General features: G+C 40.2%; 2 protein-coding genes across 6 annotated transcripts in view; one reads left to right on the top strand and one right to left on the bottom strand.

The window, feature by feature from the left end:
- FNIP2 (folliculin interacting protein 2) overlaps window positions 1–9,297 on the top strand; it is a 112,481-nt gene extending 103,184 nt beyond the window's left edge. For all 5 annotated transcript variants that reach the window (XM_033134315.1, XM_033134317.1, XM_033134314.1 and 2 more), the window contains 3 exons: window positions 3,389–3,589; window positions 7,072–7,187; window positions 9,182–9,297. In XM_033134315.1, the coding sequence (XP_032990206.1) occupies window positions 3,389–3,589; window positions 7,072–7,187; window positions 9,182–9,260 (396 nt within the window). In that variant the 3' untranslated portion in view covers window positions 9,261–9,297. The remainder of the gene's footprint in view (window positions 1–3,388; window positions 3,590–7,071; window positions 7,188–9,181) is intronic.
- C18H4orf45 (chromosome 18 C4orf45 homolog) lies at window positions 5,139–20,542 on the bottom strand. Its single transcript, XM_033134320.1, has 3 exons — window positions 20,424–20,542; window positions 18,613–18,796; window positions 5,139–5,305 (listed from the first exon to the last, which is right to left on the bottom strand). Exons 1-3 carry the CDS (start codon window positions 20,474–20,476, stop codon window positions 5,258–5,260), a joined length of 285 nt encoding a protein of 94 aa, XP_032990211.1. The 5' UTR covers window positions 20,477–20,542; the 3' UTR covers window positions 5,139–5,257.
- Between the last annotated feature and the right edge of the window lie 670 nt (window positions 20,543–21,212).

Consider the following 21,212-nt stretch of genomic DNA (forward strand, 5'->3'; position numbering starts at 1 on the left):
TTTATGTCTCTCCAGCATTCATTTCCTTTTCCTTGACTACTTACATTTCTCCTTATTTCCATTTGCCTTTAAAACATGTTCCTATTTCAGTAAATAAGTGAGTAGCTACTAAAGGGTTGTAGTAAGATGGAGACAGTTGGGTTGCCCTGTGGACGAATGCAGGAAATTGTGTGTTGGGTATTTAGTGGCCCAAGAATGTGTAATTCTTTGAGTTTTTTCCTGTTTGTTTGTTAGTTGTAAGGTAGTCTTTTGAAAACGTTCAGCTGGTTCTTTTCAGTTCCTGGAGCCTGCATCCATGAAAGTAAGTCAACCTGCTGGTTTGGGAATGCATCGGCTGTCATTTGCTTGTGCTTAACTTGTTTCGTCGTAATTTAGGAACATTTTTCAAATGCCAGGTCCTGTGCTAGGGGCTAAAAGTGCCGGGAGAAAAGATTCAGCCCGCATGTAAGGAATGGGCTCCCAAATTCCTGTCAGTTTGTCCCAGCCCTGGGACCCATTTGTCTTTAGTCTTGCCTCAGGTTTCCCCTGAGAATCTGCCTCTTTGCTCCAGTGATTTAAACATGACTTGTGCTCATTTTTCACATTTGTTTTTTTTTTTTTTTACATTCTCATGCCCATTTACTTCCTCCTTTTAAAATAATTGCGCCAACTTCTCTGTCCCTTTTTGTTAATCATGTATGAGTCTACAACCTTCTGAAGTAACTCATGCTTGGAGACTCTTCCATCCATCACCTCCCCAGGAAGCCTCATTGCTCTTATTCCAGCAGTTTATTGCTTAAAACAAATATCTCTGCGTTGGTGGTGGTGGTGGTGGTGGTGGTGGTACCATATAATGTATAGTCCATGTGCTTTCTTTGGATTGACACACACTTACTTCCCTTCCCTACCACTGTGGTGGGGAAATCCTTTAGGAAATTGAATTGAATTGGAAACTGAGCCCGAATTATCTACTCCAGATAATTTTTTTTTTTTTTTTTTTTTTTTGTAAAGCTGGATTTTACACCAACCATTCTCAGACGTCTGTCCTCTTGCTCACAGGAACAAGTGGGGAAGGAGCATCTAATTGGCCTAGCTCGGGTCATGTTATTACCACACCTTGATAGAGGGAGGTGATTGAAATCCAGGTGAAAGGTGATTGGCATACCTTCAGCTCATTGTATATATGTGGGCATATGATCAGTAGAGATTATATATACTCTCGGACTATATAGTATAGATCTATTCTGTGCTATACCCAGCACACTGTGAATCTCTGATAAATGCAAAGCATTGAAGGGGTTTGAGCTCAAAATACAAATCTTTTTAGTTTTTATATTTCCATTTCCTTTGTTCATAAGGACCAGGTATATTGCTGGCGAGTCATAGTCATCTTGCTATGAATTAATCATGTACTGACTGAGTAAGAATTTGCAGGAATTTGTAAAGGGAAGTCACTGAGGCCCTGTTTTAGCTTTGCATTTTGGAGAGTGTGTATATGTGTGTGTCAGAAATGTAGGAGTGAGGGGCCACAAAAGCTCTTGGATGAGAGGAAGTATGGGGTCATTACATGTGTGTGAGATAACCTTTGTACTATTTGGTTAATGAGTCTAAAAAATGAGAACTATCCCTTGGAAACTGGGCATTGTTAATTCAAGAATCTGCTTTGTCAAGTTCTTTATTTCTCATGTTTAAGATTATTTGACCACAAGCTTAAATAAATGTTGGACCATTAGATTTTGCCTAATTTGCTATTCTTTTCAATGAGAAAAATATTCTAAACCCTGAAAGTTTCCTCTTGGATATAGTATAAGAAAAAATGTTGGTCCACACTAAGGTTTCATTCAACCTACCACTCAGTCACTTCTTTCCCATCTGTGAGAAAGAATGCAAAGCTGGATAGACTTCCAAAGAAGCCCACGAGTTAGAAGCCTTGGACTTCTTTATTAAACAGGGAGCCAAGTCACCTGTTAAAATGACAGTATAACAGCTTACGTCTTCGGTTTCTATTGCAGCCTTCCCACTACTAGCATTAAGTCTTAAAATTCTCAGGTAGTCATCTGAGGCAGGGTTGTGTATCCGCTTGGGTTCTTTATCTCAAGCAGCAGAAACCAACTCTCGTTAACTTAAGCAGAAGGAACTTTATTGGAAAGGTATTAGGGATTCATAGAATTGATAAGGCCAAAGAACTAGGCTTCAGAAAGACAGGAAACGAGGACACTGAAAGTCAAGGAACCAAGAACCACCTGAAGGTATTTGTAGTAGTTGCTGTCTGGGCAGGAAAATGGTGGCACCAACTTCCTGTCCCCCAGCTCAGAGGGAAATCGCGGGAAAGGAGAGTCTAATTGGCCTAACTTGGGTCATGTTACCACACCTTGATAGAAGGAGGGTGAGTCTTCGCCAAGAAAGGTCATTTCCAAAAGGAAATTAGGATCAACTCATTGGAAGTTACGCTAAGCAGCCAAAAGCAACAGATGGCCAGGTTGGGAAGGTTGGGAACATGTGCTCATGTACATGGGCTATGAGGTGTGTCTGTTTCTGTCCGTCTGTGTACCTGCCCTAGCTCCACCCCCTTCTTTCTCTTTCTTTCAATTTGGGCCTTAGAAAGGCAGTCGTGTTGTGATGTTGATTTGTGCACGTGTGGGATACTAAATGTATACGTCAAAGCTGCTGGTGGTGAAGCAGTCATACTTGGATCAATTTCAAGACATTTAATTTTTTAACGTCCTATTCCTTTACTCCTTCAGTGTTTACCATTTGCCCTGTGGCACAGTTTACTAGTTAAACTGCTCTCTCCCTAACTGCTCAATAATTGAGAATTTTGTATTTTAAGTATGTTCATCAGTAGCCATACTTTTACCTTTCAGATTCTCTAGAAAAATAAATTCTAGAGAGTTTATTATTTGGTTGTTGAAGTTAATTTATGTATGTAGCACACAGTTACTAAATAAATGTTGCTTAATGGTTAAAGCTATATATAACTTTAAGGGAATATGAAGTTATCCTGCTTGAACCTTGTTATTGGAGAAAAGGCAATAGAATACTACAACTTTTTCTGGTACTCTCCGTTTTAAAAGGAGAGTGAAGTCTTTTCAGAGGAAATGAATTTTAATATCCTGGAATGTAGGGAAGGCATGTATCTTTTCACTTACCTATAAACATTTAACAACATTTATAGCATACCTTCTGGGTATAAGAAAAAAATAATGATTAAATGCAGTTTCTATCAAATTAATTTTTCAATGATGATTTAATGACACTCCTATTTTGGTCCCTGTAAAGCTCTAAATTTCTATAGATCTTACCATCAACTTCTGAACTGTTAATCTAATGCTAAACAGAAGCATTCTGGACGTGTGAAGTCTTATTTGGAGGCAGTGTGAAAAGTTGACCCATTGTGTTTCTCTTCCAGCATCCGGTGCTTGATGAGCCCATAGCTGAAGCTGTCTGTATTATCGCAGACACGGATAAGTGGAGTGTGCAGGTGGCCACAAGTCAGAGGAAAGTGATGGACAACATGAAACTGGGCCAGGACGTCTTGGTGTCTAGTCAGGTGTCCAGTTTACTTCAGTCCATTTTACAACTTTATAAGCTTCACCTCCCTGCTGATTTTGTAAGTATTTGTTCTCATATCACCAAAGAAATAGAGTTAAAAAAAAACATTTTTAACAGTACTTTGATTATAAAATCACAAGTTCACATGTCCTGTTTTTAGGATAATTGGATGTTAGCGTAAGTAAGAATGTAATATTCAACATAAAACCAGCAAACTGGATAGATTTCAGTAACAATAGCCCTTGCATGAAACAAGTAATACACGGTGACATAAATCTTTTTGAACAAGGTATTTGTTAAAGGAAGTAAGTTATGGGAGTAGGAATCAAGCATAAAAGGAAATTTTAAATCTTCTCCTTTGGAGCACTCAGTAATTGTCCTTTTATTAGATCGATATCAAGCAAGCCAGTTTGTGAAGGGATTGTAGTTCTTTTTGTTCACAAAGTTGTTACAGACAAAATAGAATATTGTTTGCGTAAACACTTGAAATTTTGAAGTACCATACCCATAGAAGATGCTGCCAGTTATTCCTTGTTAAATGGGATTTTAAAATCACTTTCCTGACATTGTACTAAATATAAATAACAGAACCTATAAACACCTAGAAAATTATCAACAGCTCTCCCTCGGTCACTGAAATAATATACAAAACAAATATTTTTCATATGTGTGTACGCGCGTGTTTGCAGAGGAAAATTGAGAGAAAGTATGTTGAGAGGGAGGGAGAAAGGTTTCAGTAGTGGAAGCGAGGCTTACGGGCGTGTAGCTAGGAAAAGCGTGGATGAGGCGACTCTGGGGATGTGCCCTTAGATGGAAGAGCTCCCCCTTCTCTGCTCCTTCGTCCCCTCTGCACTCTAACCCCAAACCAAAACACCGCTGCCTCCCTTCTGGCCTCCACAAAGATACAGAGCTATTGAACAGCAAGATGGTAGGAAGCTGAATATTAATTACCTGCACTAATTGCCAATGGAGTGCTAATTTTCCTGAGTTCTTATGACTGAATCTACAGTGGCACCACATTCCTCAGAGTCAAGACTTTGAAGGCCTTGAAGGAGGTACTTTGAAATACTGTCTGGTTGTCCTCCAAGTGGTGGCACGACAGGGAGACCGACTACCTGAGTTGAAGTCTAGGCTTTGCCATTGATTGGTTGTGTGATGGTGGGCAAACCCGCGAGTCTGAACTTCCGCTTTCTCATTTGTAAAATGAAGATAGTACTTTTTCAACAGGCATGTCATAAGAATCCTCTGAAAATTAGGCTAAGGCCCTGCTTTCTAAACCAAGCACAATTTAAACAGCCAGTGTGAAGTAGTGGCCAACGTCTGGTCCTTAGGGCCCAGTAGCCTGGAGTCAGATCCAAGTTCTCCCACTCCCTCATTGTGTGACTGCTCAGAGTCTCAATTTCCTTATCTGTGAAGCGGGGCAAATCATAGAACCTGTCTCATATGGTTACGAAAATAGAATTAGATGATTCATGTAAAACTCTTGGAATGGGGTTGGATGTTATAAGCATTCAGGAGGCAGCTACCACTAGTATGATTGTTAATCATTCATTTCAAAAAACAGTATTAATGGCTGTAAAGACTGACAACACCTTTTCACTGAAATCTTTATTTGGACTTTAAACTGAAGCATACTCTTGCAGGACATCCCAAGGGGGTAACATGAGAATCATTTAGGGTTACTACAACCTGACTCTTGTTCAACATCCATAGTCAGTTGTTCTTTCTAGTAGCAAGTTGCATCATGCTGATTTAGAGGCCGAAATCTCCTTTTCTGTAAGTCAAAGAAGATATATGAAATTTTATAGTTTCTTAGTGTTATAAGTATTTACCAGACTTTTATATTTTATTCTATAATACATAGCTCTTGTTACTTTTGACAGCTTAGTTTTCCAAGCAATAAATTACTATAGCTGATTCTTTTTACTACATTTGGACAGATATTAAACCACTTAATAATATGTATGACTTAGGTAACCTGACAAAACCAAGATCAAAGGAAATTTCATCTGCAGTTTAAAATTCTCCTTAAAAGTCAGCTGAATGGAATACATGGTTAAATGACTATTAGAGCCCTCAGTATGAAAGGAAAAAGCTGCTATTTAAAATTTCAGAAGTTAAAAATGGAAGAAATCTATCTCAGGAATAAAATCCCAGAAAAGGGAAAGAAGAACCCACAAAATTCTATTTGATAATCAAGTCTTTAAAAAAAAAAATTTCTAGATGCTTCAATTTTAAGAACAGTATATATTCCATATAAACCAATGTTCTCTTTATGTTGACAGTGCAATGTACAGTTTTCATGGAGACTATGAAAACACTGCAAATTACCTTTTTTAAAACATAAAGGATTCAATGTAATGTGAATGTTCTTTTCAATATTTTATAACACTCTTCCTAAAAAGTTTGTATTTATAAGGAACTGAAACTTAGCAGGAGATTCTTTCACCACTAAACTCTTTTATTTGGGGCAACATTTTCATGAGAATTGGTGAAACCCTCCTTGCTTTGTTATTCTTAGTCACTTACCAGTTGTGTTCCATCCACCCAGCACAGTGCATTTAAGATTTTAAGCCAATGAAAAATTAAAAAGATTGCATCTCTAATGGATACTTTTTCCATGTCATTGATCAGCCCAGATGGTCAAGATCAACATTTTCAAATGCATCTGTTAATCTTTTTACCTTGAAAATAATAGACGTAATGGTCTAGAAGAAAATTATATTGGATGGAATTTCCCTTGCCAGAGCCATCAGGTATCTTACTGAAGTTGCTTGGCTAGCTCTGCCTGCCAAATGCAAAAGCATTCGCCTCTGGTGAAAGACACAGATGGTTGCTATTCTCTAAAAAATGAATTTGGACACGATTCCAAGAGTAGAGATGTCCTGAAAACAATTGCCCTTTCTTCATTGTTATTAAAGACCTAGTTAAAATACACTCTTGAGAGAAAAAGGAGAAAAACGAATTTGAAAATAACCTTGTTCCCATCATTCTACTTCTGGGAATATATTGTGCCAAAATAATCTGAGATATAGGGGGAAAAACAATATAGATGTTCTTTACAAAATTATAATAGCAAAAATGCAAATTGCTATGTGGTTAACTAAATAATGGTAAATTCACATTCTCGAGAATTATTTAGCCATAAAATTACATTAATAAAGAATTTTTAACTACATGGGGGGAAAGGATTAATGTGAAGTTTTTTTAAAAGCAGGACATGATTGCGTTTCGAATGATTTCAATATGTACAAAACAAATGCTTTTTAGAAAGACTAGAATATAGTATATATAAAAAGGTTAATAGTCATGGGAAAAAATTAACTTTTTTTTTTTTTTTTTTTTTTTTTACGAAAACCTATTCTTATACCTACTCTTCGTGATAGGGTTTGAAATGGCTTGTAATTTTTTTAAGTGTATTTGAAAGAGATGCGATTATAATTGTGTACTTCAAAATGGAGTAAGAGAATTCTAGCTCTTAGCATCTATTGGCAGAGATTTGAATTCTAGCCCTCATTGTGCATGTTTTTGGCTTCGCAGTGCATCATGCATCTTGAAGATAGACTACAGGAGATGTACCTGAAAAGTAAGATGCTGTCTGAATATCTTCGTGGACACACCCGAGTCCATGTGAAAGAATTAGGTGTCGTCCTGGGGTGAGTTCTGCGAGGTGCCACCATTTCTCCCTGTGATGGGGCCGTTGTGCCCATTGTACCCACTGACGCATGTAACCTGTGCCACGTGCACCTGCAGGCCCTGCTGCCCCACTGAAGTGTCTGAGCGCCATCAGGTGTGCGTGTCTGCTGCTCCCCGGAGACCGCATGTTCCTTGGGTCTGATATCGGTGTTGCACGCCCAGAAACAAATGCAGAATGTTCAGCTAGCGGCACTTTGTTAGTCTTCTCCCTGGATTATTTTATGCTTGAAAGTAAAAAATGTAATTCCACTCTGCCCATTTCTAGTCATTTCAGTAAGATGTCGAAGTCACAAGCAGTCAGACACAGCAGTAGCTTGTGCCTATATTTCGCTTCCTGCAGGAGGCGGGAAAGGTCATTCTGGGCTTTCAGGGGCCTGGCCGCATGTGTGTGGGGTCGCTGTGCTTTCCTCCCTTGGGTGATAAGCCCCGCAGAAGAGGAGAGGTGCTACTGTATAGGAGACGTTACTAATGCACAGCGTCTTCCTGAGGGGCCTCGCCATAACTGCTCTTGGAGAAATTCTGACTTTTATTTTACTCTCTGCTTAATTGTGCAACAGAGAACAAAAAGACACTGTGTATATGGGGACCTGTCTCCTGTATCTATGATGACGAGTCCCCTAACTTGGGCAAGAAAATGGTGTGTGTGTGTGTGTGTGTGTGGTCGACCTTGAAATTCTCAATGAAGCCCGCTAAGCAGAGCATTATTTCAAGACTCAGGCCTTTGCATTGTTGTCAGACTTTTCATCTTTCACACACAGGAGATGACTTACTGTGCCGTTTGGCTCTTCACATTTCCCGGCATACGTTGCCCTTACACACTTCGTTTTTAAAATATTTCCCCTTCTGAGGCATTTGCTTTTGCAGTTAACTTACAAGAGTATCTCTTTGTTGTGTTTTTTGTTAGTTTGGGTTTAGATCTCTTTACCAGCCTCAGACTTTCATCTTGCTACATTAGGTTTCCCATGGCCAGATGGGTACCTTCCATTTCTGGGACTTCCGCCTGGTCCCTGACTCGGCAGGTATCCCTTATCAGCACTGTTAGAAGGACCATAGGGTTATTATTCCTTCTCCCCTCTAGTCCCTCTTAGTCCGTCATTAGTGGGCATCATATTCAGCCTGTCGTTAGCCTCCTCCTCCGGGCCAGTCAGGAAGGTGCAGGAGAACTTCTTGTCCTCCCTGAAATTAAGGTCTGCAGGAAGCTTTACTGGAGAAAGATAGAAAAAACTCCATGGAGGAGTGCCAGCTCCCTTTTTTAAATTTTATTTTTAATTTTTTGTTTTTGGAATTCAAGTGAAAGATTAAGACATATTTCATAGACTGGAGCAGTCCTCATTTTTTTTCCTCAGGACACTTGGCAGCATTTAGCATGTGACCATGTTGTATCCGCCTCTGCTTTAAGAGAGGCAGCCAAAGCCGCATCCATTGGATGCCACGATGTCTCTTGATTCTGTATTGGTTAGTGTCACTTTGCTCTCAGAATTGTGTAGCTCACATACCTAGTGAGGGTCTAAGTTATATAACCTGTTGAGCAAACCCCCAAGGTTTTTGAAGACGTTGCCACCTTTATCATGTTCCTAAGACTAATTTGAACCGAGGTACAGAACCATGTGCTTTCGGGATGCTGACAGGAGGAATAAGGAGGTACTGGAGAAAACATGAAAGTATAATACATTACAGGGCATACAGAAACATGAGGGACTTAAAATCAGGTGCTCCCTGCTGTGAGAAGGGCTTTGGGTCCACAGGTCTGCACAGCACGCATGTGGCTCGCTTCGCCCCCAGGGCACAGTCCACCCGGAGATCAGATGAAAAGAACAAGTTTATCATCATCTTTCCCTTTCTTCTTTTTTAGTAGTTGTAAGCAATGATCTAGTAAGCTTAATACCTAGCAGTCATACTTAACTGTAAAATCATGCCACTTGACCGTAATAATCTTTTCTTTTTTCATTATCAGGATTGAATCGAATGACCTGCCTCTGTTGACTGCTATCGCCAGTACGCATTCTCCTTACGTCGCTCAAATACTCTTATAAGCTAAAGCTCAGGACAGTTCTTCCTTGGAAGAAAAAATAAAAACAAAACATTCTCAACTGAAGGAGAAAGGAATAAGCTCTCTGTAACGTCAGAAGCAAACAGAAATAGTCATTCCATTGCTTTGTTTTGTTTTATTGTTTTCAAGTGGATGCTTTCTTGGAACTTAGGTTTACTTGACATAACGGCATTTGTGTTTTCCATGAATGCTCTAGGCCTTTTGTTACCCATGAATCAACCAAGAGAACGACCTTTTTGGCAGGAAGCAGCGTAAGCACTACACTGAACACTAAGCTGATGGTACAGGTCGCCTTGTGTGTTTGGGCCGAATTATGACGCATGACTTTGGAGCAGAGAGTAAGCGGTATGCGTACCATTCCAGACGGCAAAGCTTCCGAGCTGAAGCCTGAGCTCTCCACACTGGAGAAAGCATGTTTTGCTATTCCAAACAGACAGTCAGAAAAAGGACTGCAGATTCCAGGTCAGAGTTTGCTTTGTACAAAAGGTGAAGTAAAGAAAGCCACACTGTGCCATCCTCAGCTCTGGTGGCTGTAGGAGTTACACTGTCTGAGGACTGACTGTTGAGAAGAGAGTTCTGTAGGGACCCACTGTTTTCGCCTCTTCTCGGAGTTTACCGTGTCTCCGACGCAGCCACAGGTAGGTTAGAGATGGATTGTTGGTGCAATAAACCCAAGAATCAATGTAGCATCTTAATCCCATCAAGATGGAATTTGTAGCAGCAAAGTACACAGTCTGATACCGTATGTTTAACCTTAGACTTCGGAGCTTTCTGCAGCCTCTTTAAGAGAGGCCATTTACCAAAGTGATTTCTGTAAGCTCACGAGTGTTTCTGTTGCTAAATTCTTCCAGCCAAAGCCACTTTTTCCTATAATAGTTAATACAAATGACTATTTATACTTTAAAAGGCACAGCTGTCCTAGTCGGAAATGAAACCTGCAACAGTTCAAGATGACTAAGGGAAGTAATTAGTTTGAGCATTTATAAACAATTCATATACGGTCCAAATTTTTACATCATCTCTGTGCCTTCTGATCCCTACATACTTTCCAAAAACACCTTTCCAGAAATTAACTCACCCATAGTAGAAAACCAAAATGAGGAATTTGAGGAATTGTTTATGTGTTAGCAGAGTTCCATTAAAAAAAAAAAGCTTAATTTTCTGTTAATATAAAAGAAACTTTCCTGAGTTTACTGACCGTAGACTCTGACCGTGTCAGATGATGTACTGACATCCGGGGTAAAGGAAACGACTTTTAAAAATGGGTCATTAAAAGATGAGCTAATCTCGTAAAGCAGAACGTTGTTAGCACCTTGAAGATTTTCAGTACAGCCAATGATAACCCTGCTCCAATTTCCTTTCACTTTTTTATGAAGTAATTCCAATCGTCCCATGTATCCTTTGTACCTAAGAATATGAAGTAACTTCCCTGCTAGGGGTAAGAATGACTTCAGATTTTCTATTTGTTAAAACCCTAAACACCAAGTTACATCAGTTTGTCTCTTCTTTTCCAAGTGCAAGTTAATTCTTTGTTTGAAAGACTATGGTAGCAGTACCAGTGGAGAAAAACAGGTGAATTATTTCTTAGGAATAATTCTTAGGAATTATTATTAGAACTGCTACCTTCACTCCTCTCTCTCTCTTTAGGATGTGAAATGTAGATGGGTGCGTTAAAACTCTGAAGATCTTTACTTTTTATTTTATGTCTTTCTTTCATAAAATTGAAGCTTTCCATTCTTTTTCAGATTTCTCTATTTCCTTTTGCCTAACATCTGAGTCTAGTGTTTTAAATTCTCTAGTTCCATGACATCATTGCTTGTTGTGTTATACAAAGAGAATGAATCTTACCTGTGGCTCAGCTCACTCATCATTTGGTTTTCATTACATGCAAATAAATTGTAATAGCTGATGTTACATCATTTCCATCTGTACCAGTTTAAAGCATTCCCTCATCTCTAGTTCCCGTTTCCTTGTTTACACATTTTGGGCACTTTCCCTCATTCACCACCTTCCAGGGTTTCATAGAAAATAACTAGATACAAAATCAGTTCCGTTTTAATGTGGACATAGTGGCATGTTGAAAATTAGACCCATATCAGGGGAAATGGAGCTTTAAATGGTTGATTCTAAACTTCATAGAGAAAACACTTAGTCCAACCCCCTCAAAGCCTGAGAAAATGTAATTTGCCTCTTGCTCTACTCTTCCAAAACTCTCTCACGGAAAATGTCTTGAGAAACTCCAGGTGGATCACACGTGGGGATTGTCTCAGTGACGCTCAGGATGGCAGCCAGGACCTAATCCTCACATCTATCGCCTGCAAAAACAGACGGCGAACGTTGCTGCTCTTCTAGAATCCTCCTTTAAATAGCATTCAAGTTTTGTTTGTCTTAAATTCAACCTCTTCCCAAAAGTGGGAAAGAAAGAAATCTCATGGAATTGTGTTGCTATCCATCCACTTGCTACCCAAACACCACCCACTGGCTTCATTCTGTCTTAGTCGAAGAGGCAAGAAAGGGGTCCCGCCCGCTCCATGCCCACCTCGAGAAAAAAAATAAAAATAAATGGAGAAAACTACCTCAGTTGACAGGATTCCACCTTTAGGGTGTCTTCAACTTTTAAGTCTTCCCTGTTGAGTGTAGCTTTTGTAGCATCTTGCTTTTTTAATAAGCAAGCTAGTGAGGCATGACAGAGCAGAAGTGTGTAAATGTTACTGTGATGGACCTCTTCCTAGCATGTCGCAGTTTTATTTTTCATAGACTGACGAGTGATATGAATGTAAAGATAACCGTGTACGTTTAAACGTGACAATGAAAATGTAAAATGTAGCTTCCATACCTGTGCATAATTCCAAAGTATTTTATTTTTATCAGTGTTAAATAGCTTTTTGTACAGGCTTCAATCCATTTTTCTGAAGTGTGCTGTTTTTTAATGAAAGTAACTATAATCTTTTCACATCTCATGGAACTGCCGTTTACACATTGCAACTTTTTAAACTTACCATATTTTTCAAAAGTAACTTTTTTGGAGGGAGGAAAATCCCCGCTTGCGGAAATGATACTAAACTGTGGTGTAGGCTCTTATGATTAGGTTCTGAGATTTTATAAAAATTTAGTCTGTAGCTTTTTAGGTTCTTCACTAGAGTTGATTGTACATAAAAATAAAGAATATAAAGTGACCCCAAAATCCTTTTAAATGTCTGGATTTTTTCCACTCACATGTACATTTGAAAGTATTTTGTTCATGCATACTTTCACCATTAAAAAAGAGTCTTTAGCTTCTCTTGGTAAATGTGAACCATTTGTTTTTTTATTGTGCTTCGAGGGAGGGAATATTTTAATATAATAATTTGCCTAAATCAAACAGCCCCCTTTGAATGTCAATTTTTTAATGTCAAAATTTGGTGAACCATATATCTTGCAAAAGATTGCAAAATGCTGAAATTTAAGTGGTGTTTAGAAAAGGAAAAAGTTTTGAGATTCGTTATAATTGAAGCTCCATTAAGATAAGTTGATAGGACTTTATATTTTTGATCAGTTAAAAGAGATGTCAATGTCAATGTATGGAAAATTTTTCTTAAAACTTGTTCATGTATTATTTTGATCCGTTTTTCTGTGGCATTTTGTGCAATAAACCTTTTGAATTTATCTTGAACATTTGTTTGCTACATTAAATCTTAGGACTTAAGAACTTAGAGGTTTCATTTCCGTTATTAACTCATGTTGCTGAAACAATTTCATTATGTCAGTGATTTTCAACACAGGTGTTTTGGAAACGTAGGGACATTTTTGGTTAGCATAATGATTGGTGAGGCTCCTGGACCGTGGTAGGTGCGGGTGGCGGATGGTCGGAGAAGTGCCCTGCAGTGTGGGTGACAGCCCATGGAAGGACGAATTGTGACCACCTACGTGACTTTGAAATGTCCTGCTGGACATTCGTGGGGGTTTAAAAAAAAACCTATAATTATCTAAGCTGAGAATTTAATTCTGCTTTACATAAATGCACATGTATTTTTCACATGATTTTAATATATACTGAACTTTCCAGGAATGCCACTGTTGTATATAAACTGTTGTATATAAACTGAGGGAAGATTTTACCTTGTCAGGTTCAGAATTTTAACAAGAGTTGACATGGTTTGGAAAACGGCATTGCTACAACGGCTATGGTACTCAATGGAATTGGAGTCATCGAGGCAGAGTGTCTGTGTCGGTCTCCATCTGTAGCTGTTGCGTTCACGGAGACCACGGAGACGCAAGCACCTGCGTACTTCATTATATTTTCTTACCTACTGGTGCCCCAACAGCTGTGTATTAAAAATGTATTAATATAACTTACTTTTTAAATAGTAAGTCTAGTGCAATGTATTGGTTTGTTATAAATTATGCGTGTAAGTAGGTTATATTATTTATGAATTTTATTTTAGGAAAGTAAAGGGCATTATAAAATATTTACTATGAAACGGATGAGATCATTGATATCCATGGTCTCAGGAAAAAATATGCTGTTAAGTGTAACTTTGGAAGCAATATGATGCCAAACTGAATTATGTTGTTTGAATACTAGAGAGAGAAGTCGCATTAGGTATTTCAAAATCCTTTTTGGATTCAATGAAAATTTCAAGTGTTTCCCATATTCCCTCATGCAGCTTTAAAAGTGTGCTATTGATAAGAACTTAAGCACAGAACACACTGCGTTGCTTTTTGGATCCCTGGTGTCTGGACTGTTCTGTCAGACGTTTTATGTATGTTACTTCATTTAATCCTGGATGCGATGGGTACCGTGATAGTTCATTTTATGTGTCAATTTGATTAGACTCTGATACCCAGATATTTGGTCAAACACCAGTGCGGATGTTGCTGCTGTTGTATTTGTTCAGATGAGATCAACGTTTAATCCAGTACACTTTGAATTAAGCAGCGTGCCCTTCCCAATGTAGGTGAGCCTCGTCTGGTCAGTTGAAGGACTTAGGAGAAAACAAACTGAGGTCCCCAAGGAAGAGGGAATTCTGCCTCTAGACGGCCTTCGAACTTGGGCGACCACGATCATTTTTGCCTGGGTCTCCAGCCTGCCGGCCTAGTCCACAGATTTTGGATTTGCCACCCTCCACAGTCACGTGAGCCACAGTTCCTTAAAATAAATTGATCTTTCCGTGTATCTATCTGTCCCAGTGGTTCTATTTCTCTGGAGAAGCCTGACTCATAAAGGTACTTCAGATATCGTCATCCAGTGCTGTATTTGATCACTCAAAAGTGGAGTTGGGTGGTCAGTGGAGTGGGTAACTCGTCATACGGAGTTACAGGAAGTAGAGTGGGAAGCAAAGATACTGAACCCAGTGAACAGTACCGACTTCACAGATATCCCTTAAGGGTGGAGATACAAGTCAGAGTCTCGGAATATGTGCTGTAAAGGAGGAGCTGGAGAACAGGAAACATGTAAGTTATAAACAACTACCTGAAATGGCAAGGAAGGAGGTAACCATTCACAGTGGAAGGAATAAGCCTCCTTCCTATAAAGTGAATCCTGACATTGTGTGTTAATTGCTGTAGCTGTGCACTTCCTTCTGCTTTCTTGGCATCTCAAGTCAGCAGTTATCATCCTTTTCTTTCATTTTCAAGTTCTCAATCTACTGACTTTTTCTACTCAATGTATAAATTTTCACCGATATTAACCTTTTCTCCTAAGTTCCTCTCCCCCGCCCCCTTATACTAAATTTCTCCTTCCTTTGACAACTAAGCATATTTGAGAAAGGTTTACTTGGCATTCACTTCTTCACTTCCTATTCATTTTCTATGAACTGCCACCTGGCTCCCCTCACCTCTCACCCCGATTACAAGGTCTGAGGTTCAGCACCCACACTCTCCCTTCCCCATGGTAACTGAAGGCTTTCCCCACATCCAGTCAGCACCCAAAGAGCTGTTGAATCTAGTACTTTCTTTGGGTCTCGAATGCATCATCTTTTCTCCTTTTCTCCACCTTCTTTTAGTCCCTTCTCATTTCTCAATTGAGTTACCAAAATATCCTCCGAACTCATCTCCTTTTCATATCAAACAGTTCTAATCAATCTTCTTCCAAGTGGTATCTAAGTAATGTCTCCAAAATAAAGTTTAATCCTGTCATTTCTGTTTAAAAATCCAGTAAAATCCGAGTTCCTTAGCACCATGCACTCAGATGGCGCTGCTGGTCCCTCTGCCCCATCCTCATTGCCAGACACCCCTCTTTGCACACTCTTATCCAGCCACACTGCGCCACACGCACTTCCCCCAAAGGGCTAGGTGATCTTCGCCCTGACAATCCGTTCTTCCTAGTCTCCCTCCCCACCTTGTTCCATCACGTCCTTCCTATTCCTAGCTTGAAATGCAATCCTTGAAATCATTCTCTAGCGCTTGCTACTCAAGGTCCCCGGGCTGGTAACAGATGCATTGCTTGGGAGCTGAGAGAAATGCAGAATCTCAAGCCCCGTCTTGGACCTTCGGATCAGAATCTGCGTCTGAACGTGATCCCCAGGTGATTCACACGCACATTAAAATTTAAGAATTACTGCTTTTGCACTCAATGTGAGAAAAAGAATATCAATTACTGAGATTATGTCCATGTATGGAATGAACGGGGGCAATGAGAATATTTATAAACAAAGAAATGAAATAGAAATGGATGATGTTGTTGAAAGCATCTGTTGCGTACACATATATTTGATAACACTTAAGTGGGTATTATTTAAGTGGATAAAAACACATTAGCCAAAAATCGAGAAGGGAAAAATAGCAAATGTACTGGAAGATAGAACTTGGGAGACAATTTGTGATTTAAAAAAAAGAAATTTAGGGAAATACAGTAGAAGAAACAGTTTAGAAATTTGCTCAATTGGGTAAATGTATACAAGAATAATACATACTGTTAAATATCATAAATTGCATTTTAGAAACATTGCAATTAAGCTCCAAACTTCCGTTTATCGGTAAAAATCCAAACTCACGCACCTGAATATATAAAATATTCCCATCGTCAACCGTCTGTCTTGATGAGAAAACATGACATTGTGTGTAGGTTTATGCTTTTAGGATTTCTCCCAAATCATCCAATGCTATTAACAGATAATTCCTTTTTTGGAGGCTTCTTTCAGTGTGCCTGGTTCTCAGTCTTCTAGCATAAGAATGGAAAATGTACTGGCATTCCTGATGCGGATAGTAGTGGTAGCCACTCATTTGGTGGCTAGTGTGAGACATTATGTTGGAGGCTTTACACACATTGTATTCATTATTTGCTTTTGAATTGATAAGGACACTTGCTTCGAGTTATTGTCACTGAAGAGGATTTATATTAAAGGGGTGGGGGCTTGAGCACTTATTGAGGTATCATCCACAAGAACCACGTGAGGTGGTGCAAAAACTGGACTTGGGGAACAAGTTTCTAAAGCATCTCTGAAATTTTAGAAGAAAGCCTAGTTGATAAAAAGAGGTGATTTTGAATGATGCAGTATTTTGTTTTGTTTATCTCTGGGAGGGAGGAGTTGTGTCCAAGTGATCAACTACCGTCACCAACAGTGAGTGAAACCAATGTCAGATGCCTCTTTGATGGACGGCACTGAGAATGCCATGACGTCACTTACCGGGGATTCCTGCCAACAATTCATAACCTGAATTTACTCATGAGGATACCTCAGGTAGACCCAGATTAAGAGAGATTCTACACAACTGGTCTATATTCTTCAAAATGTGTCAGTGTTACTAAAAGTCCACAAGTGAGAAACTGTTCCAAATTGAAGGAGGCTAAAGAGACATGAGGACTACATGTAATATACGTACATTACCCTAGATGCGATCTTGGATCACAGACAGTACAAAGAATATCATTGGGTCATTTAATCACATTGGATTATGAGCTATAGATTCGATGATAATACTGCATCAGTTCTAAATGTCCTGAATCATAACTGCACTGTGGCTATGTGAGAGAACTCCTTGTTCTTAGGTTATACTCCCTGAAATATTTAGGGGTAAAGGAGCATCATGTCTGCAACATAGCCTCAGAAGGTTTGGAAAAAAACAAAGTGTGTGTGTGCCTGTGTGTATAATACACACACACATAGAGAAAGAAAGCATTAAAGCAAATTAACAACTGATTGCTTGGAGTGAAGAATGTATCAGGAGTTCACCTTCTACTGTTCTTGCAACTCTTCTGCATGTTTGAAATCATTTCAAAATGAAAAGTCTTTTAACAGTTTTTTTTTTTTAATGCACAAAAATATTTCAGTTGGATCTAGTGGATGATAGAAGGAGGCATTCGGGATCATTTAAACCCATGATCGCTTTAATCCTACAGAAAATTAGCTCAGGGATGGAAAGGAACTAATCCAAGCCTCCTCCACACACACTGCAGTAAATCATCTCATTTGGACCCAGCCCAACAGTCAGACCACATAGGAATGTTAGCAGCTGAACTGCTGCCTTTTTCAATACAAAGTACCCCGGGGTCAGGACCTACTAAGGAGGACTTATACAGCTCCGTCACAGAATGTTTCCGAAGATGGAATTAATTGCTAAAGAATTGGATTTCTGGCCACAAAGGGAAAGCCATAGTCTAGGAAGTTGGATCAGATTCTTCAGTGGAACAAGGAGACTGTCTTCATGTAAGGACCAGGAGGCTCTATTCTATTTCCAGCTATTCTATTTCCTTTTGTCTCGTGGACATTTGTTGTCATCCTCGAAATACTGGATGACTACAAAGTGCATTTAGCTGTGGGATTATGCAAGAAGACCTCAGGAAATAGTCATTGATTTGAATATATGCTTATACATTCTTTACTTGATTCTCGTGATAACTCGACAAAGTATTCAGGACAGATACTCATATCCCCATTCTACTTATAAAAACCCCATATAGGGAAATTACACAACTTGCTCAAGATTTCATAGATTGTAATGGGAAAAAAAACTTGCATTTGAACTGGTATACTCGTAGTCCCACTCTGCCAGCCAGTCTGTAAGGGCTTGCAGAGGGGTTAAAGATTGACCTCCATTTTACAGGCTGAGAGCTTGCTGGGAAATCAAGGCCATGGCCATTGTCTCCTGGTTAAACCATCTGATCTATAAGCAGTCGTCAAGACCGAATGCCACAACCCCTCATTTTCTTTAGCTATAAAATGGGACTAATACCCCCCTACCCACAGCCTAGGCATTTCTGTGGAAATCCCATATAAATTACAAACATGTTTTGACAGGTTACAAAGAGTCATCAAACAGTAGTAGTAGTAGTACTGTTAAATAGCAGTCCCTAACTTATGTGTTGAAAGAGCTTGATGTTATCTACGATGATTCAGAAAAGCAAATGATCATACCTCCTCCTTTTTCGGTGGCAGCTTAGGTGGCCTGGAAGCTCCCGGAAGTGCTGCCTTGTTCTGCCTAATGAGGGCGGCCGCTTTGGAATTTCTTTGATTGATGTCCTCATAATCACCCATGTGCCAGGCGATGGAACCACGACTGAACCTTCCTAGCATGTCCATAATACAGGGTTTGGGTTGCCTGAAATAGGAACAAATTGGTTGGTTCTCAAATTAGAAGGACCGAGAAGCAAGGCCACCAGTTTTTAGATAGTTGACATTTGCCTGTTTCGCTTGTGATTCAAGGTGGTTTCTATCCACGTGGCTTCCCCGACGTGGGAAAGCTAATGACCTGAGCCATCAGCCTGTGTTCTGAAAACTTTCCAGACTGTCCACTCCGCTTCCCTGGGCATCAGCTGCAGGAGATGGGGAACGACCTTCCTTCCCAGATGGACACTTATCTAAGAACCCTGCTGATGAAGTCACCCCTATATCATGACTGCCCCCCCACCCCCGGGCCCTACAGGCCAAAGCATGCACGATGCTGGGGACTGAAAGGTGAGGCGTTCAGGCTGAGGCTCCAGGAGACCCACACATGGCAGCACGTGGTCTGCCGTTTTGAGATCTCAGGGGAATTCAGGGAACACCAGCTTCCAGGCTCTGGTTTTGGACATTGCGTTTTAGAGGAAAGAACTAGGCTTCATTCTCTTTTCCCCGGTGACATCCTTGTCTGGGTTTCAAGACCCCTAAATTAGAATATTGTCTGAGTACTGCCTTCCCATCGTAAAGGGCCAGCTCTGGGGAAAAGACGAAAAGGACCGTAGGATAAGGGTTTGCAGTGTCATTTGGAAGGCAGGTGTTGCTCTAGAGAGCCTCCTGGGGCTTCTGTCCTCACCATCGTCCAGCTGGGGGCTCAGAGCCCTTTGGCCACTGCAAAGTTCCCTTCCTAGTATCTGAGTGTTACGGGTTCCCAAGCTCTTTGGACCAAGAATTGTGGCAGGCCTGCATCGCTCTTCACTCTTTCAGTAACATACATACATGTACTATATACCACACAATACTAGGGGCCGGGAGACAGCAATAATGGGACAAATTCCTAGTTATCACAGAGTTTATATGCCAGTGGTAGAGACAGACAACAAACAGATAAACAAATCAAATGGATGGGAAGTACCATGAAGAAAAACCAATCCAGATAAGAACAGAAAATGCCAGGCATGCTGTTTTTGTGAGAGGAGGCAGGAGAGGAGGAGGTAACCTTTGAGCAGCACAGGGTCAGACATCCCTTCCCACTCCCGCAATCGCAGAATCCCCGCGTGGGGAGGGAGCTGACCACATCACTCCCCAGCAAACCCGCCCCGGACACCCCGGTGGCCTTTAGAATAAAGTTCAAACTCCTTAGCTTAGCACACAGGGTTGTTTGTTGCTGCTGTTTGCTTTTTGTCGGTTTTCTTTTTTTAAATGGGCTGCCCACATGGGTCTTTCTGGCCTGTTCTCCAGCCCGTCACTGCTCTCAGACACACACACACACACACACACACACACACACACACACACACACACACACACACACCGCTTCATGGTGCACTCAGCCTCCTTCTGTGAGCTCTGAAGGAACCACACTTTCAGACCTTCAGCCTTGTGCTGCAACTTTTCCTTCTGCTTGGAACGCCCTCCCTCCTCCTTTCCTGACAAACTGCAGCCAAGGCTTTAAATGTCAGCATTTTTATGAAGACTCCCCTTGTTCCTGTCAAACAGCAAATTTTCTCCTTCCACACACAGCACATTATATGTGAATTCTTTTGTCGGAACTATTAGAATATACTTACAGTTCTAGTACAGCAGGCTCTCTCCCCCTTCTACAGCCCAGCGTATGTCTCATTCATCCTCAGCTCCCCCAGTACCCATTACCCTGCCTGACACCTGGTTGACACTCAACTAATCTGGGACGGATGGAGGAAGGAGAAAGGGAGGGAGAAGATGAGAACTGAATTGCTTTCAAGGCTATTTACTTTCCTACCCCCTCCCCTCCGCTCACCTGCTTCTGCAGGCTCCTCGTCCCCGCCTGCCAATGGCAGGCACGCAGGAATGCATCGCCACAGTCTGGATTGTCTGAGTTTTGTTATTTATAAGTACAGAGTAGTAGCTGGGAATAATTTCAAAACGGTATAAAGGGCAAGATAGCTTATGGCTAGAATGGATGGGGCAGGCATTGTTTTGTTCATATTAGCTTGATAAATGGTTCACAAGAAAACCGTTTCAGGCAAATGTGTCACAGTTTTTTAAATAATGTGTTATAGAAGTAATTACACTGAATAGCTTAGAAATACCCTTGCCTGTAGTCTTCATTTCAGTGCTAACATGTTTTCAAATCAGAATGTCCTATGTCCCTGAATCTTAACTCACCAGAAGAAGCAATGGAAAGTTAAAAATTAATTGTAGCTCAATGATTTTAAGGATCATGTAGAAATATTAGCTACGTAAACTATGGGGAATTTCACACACTATTTTGAACTTACAAATGAGTCACAAAAATCAAAAGAGCTCCTAACCCAAGAAGCAGAAGGTTGGACTCTATTTGGAGGTGAATGTGGGCCATCAATAATGGTGCCCTGTTA

The sequence above is a fragment of the Rhinolophus ferrumequinum genome, chromosome 18, assembly GCF_004115265.2.
Source record: "Rhinolophus ferrumequinum isolate MPI-CBG mRhiFer1 chromosome 18, mRhiFer1_v1.p, whole genome shotgun sequence".
Classification (NCBI taxonomy): domain Eukaryota; kingdom Metazoa; phylum Chordata; class Mammalia; order Chiroptera; family Rhinolophidae; genus Rhinolophus; species Rhinolophus ferrumequinum.

Excerpts from the sequence above, each read along its gene's own strand:
- C18H4orf45 (XM_033134320.1), bottom strand. The coding sequence starts at position 20,476 with ATGAGACATACGCTGGGCTGTAGAAGGGGGAGAGAGCCTGCTGTACTA. Across the intron at positions 18,797-20,423 it reads GAGCCTGCTGTACTAGAACT|GCAACCCAAACCCTGTATTA; the intron begins GTAAGTATATTC and ends TTCCTATTTCAG. Across the intron at positions 5,306-18,612 it reads TGCCACCGAAAAAGGAGGAG|AAAAGGAGATTTCGGCCTCT; the intron begins GTATGATCATTT and ends TTTGACTTACAG.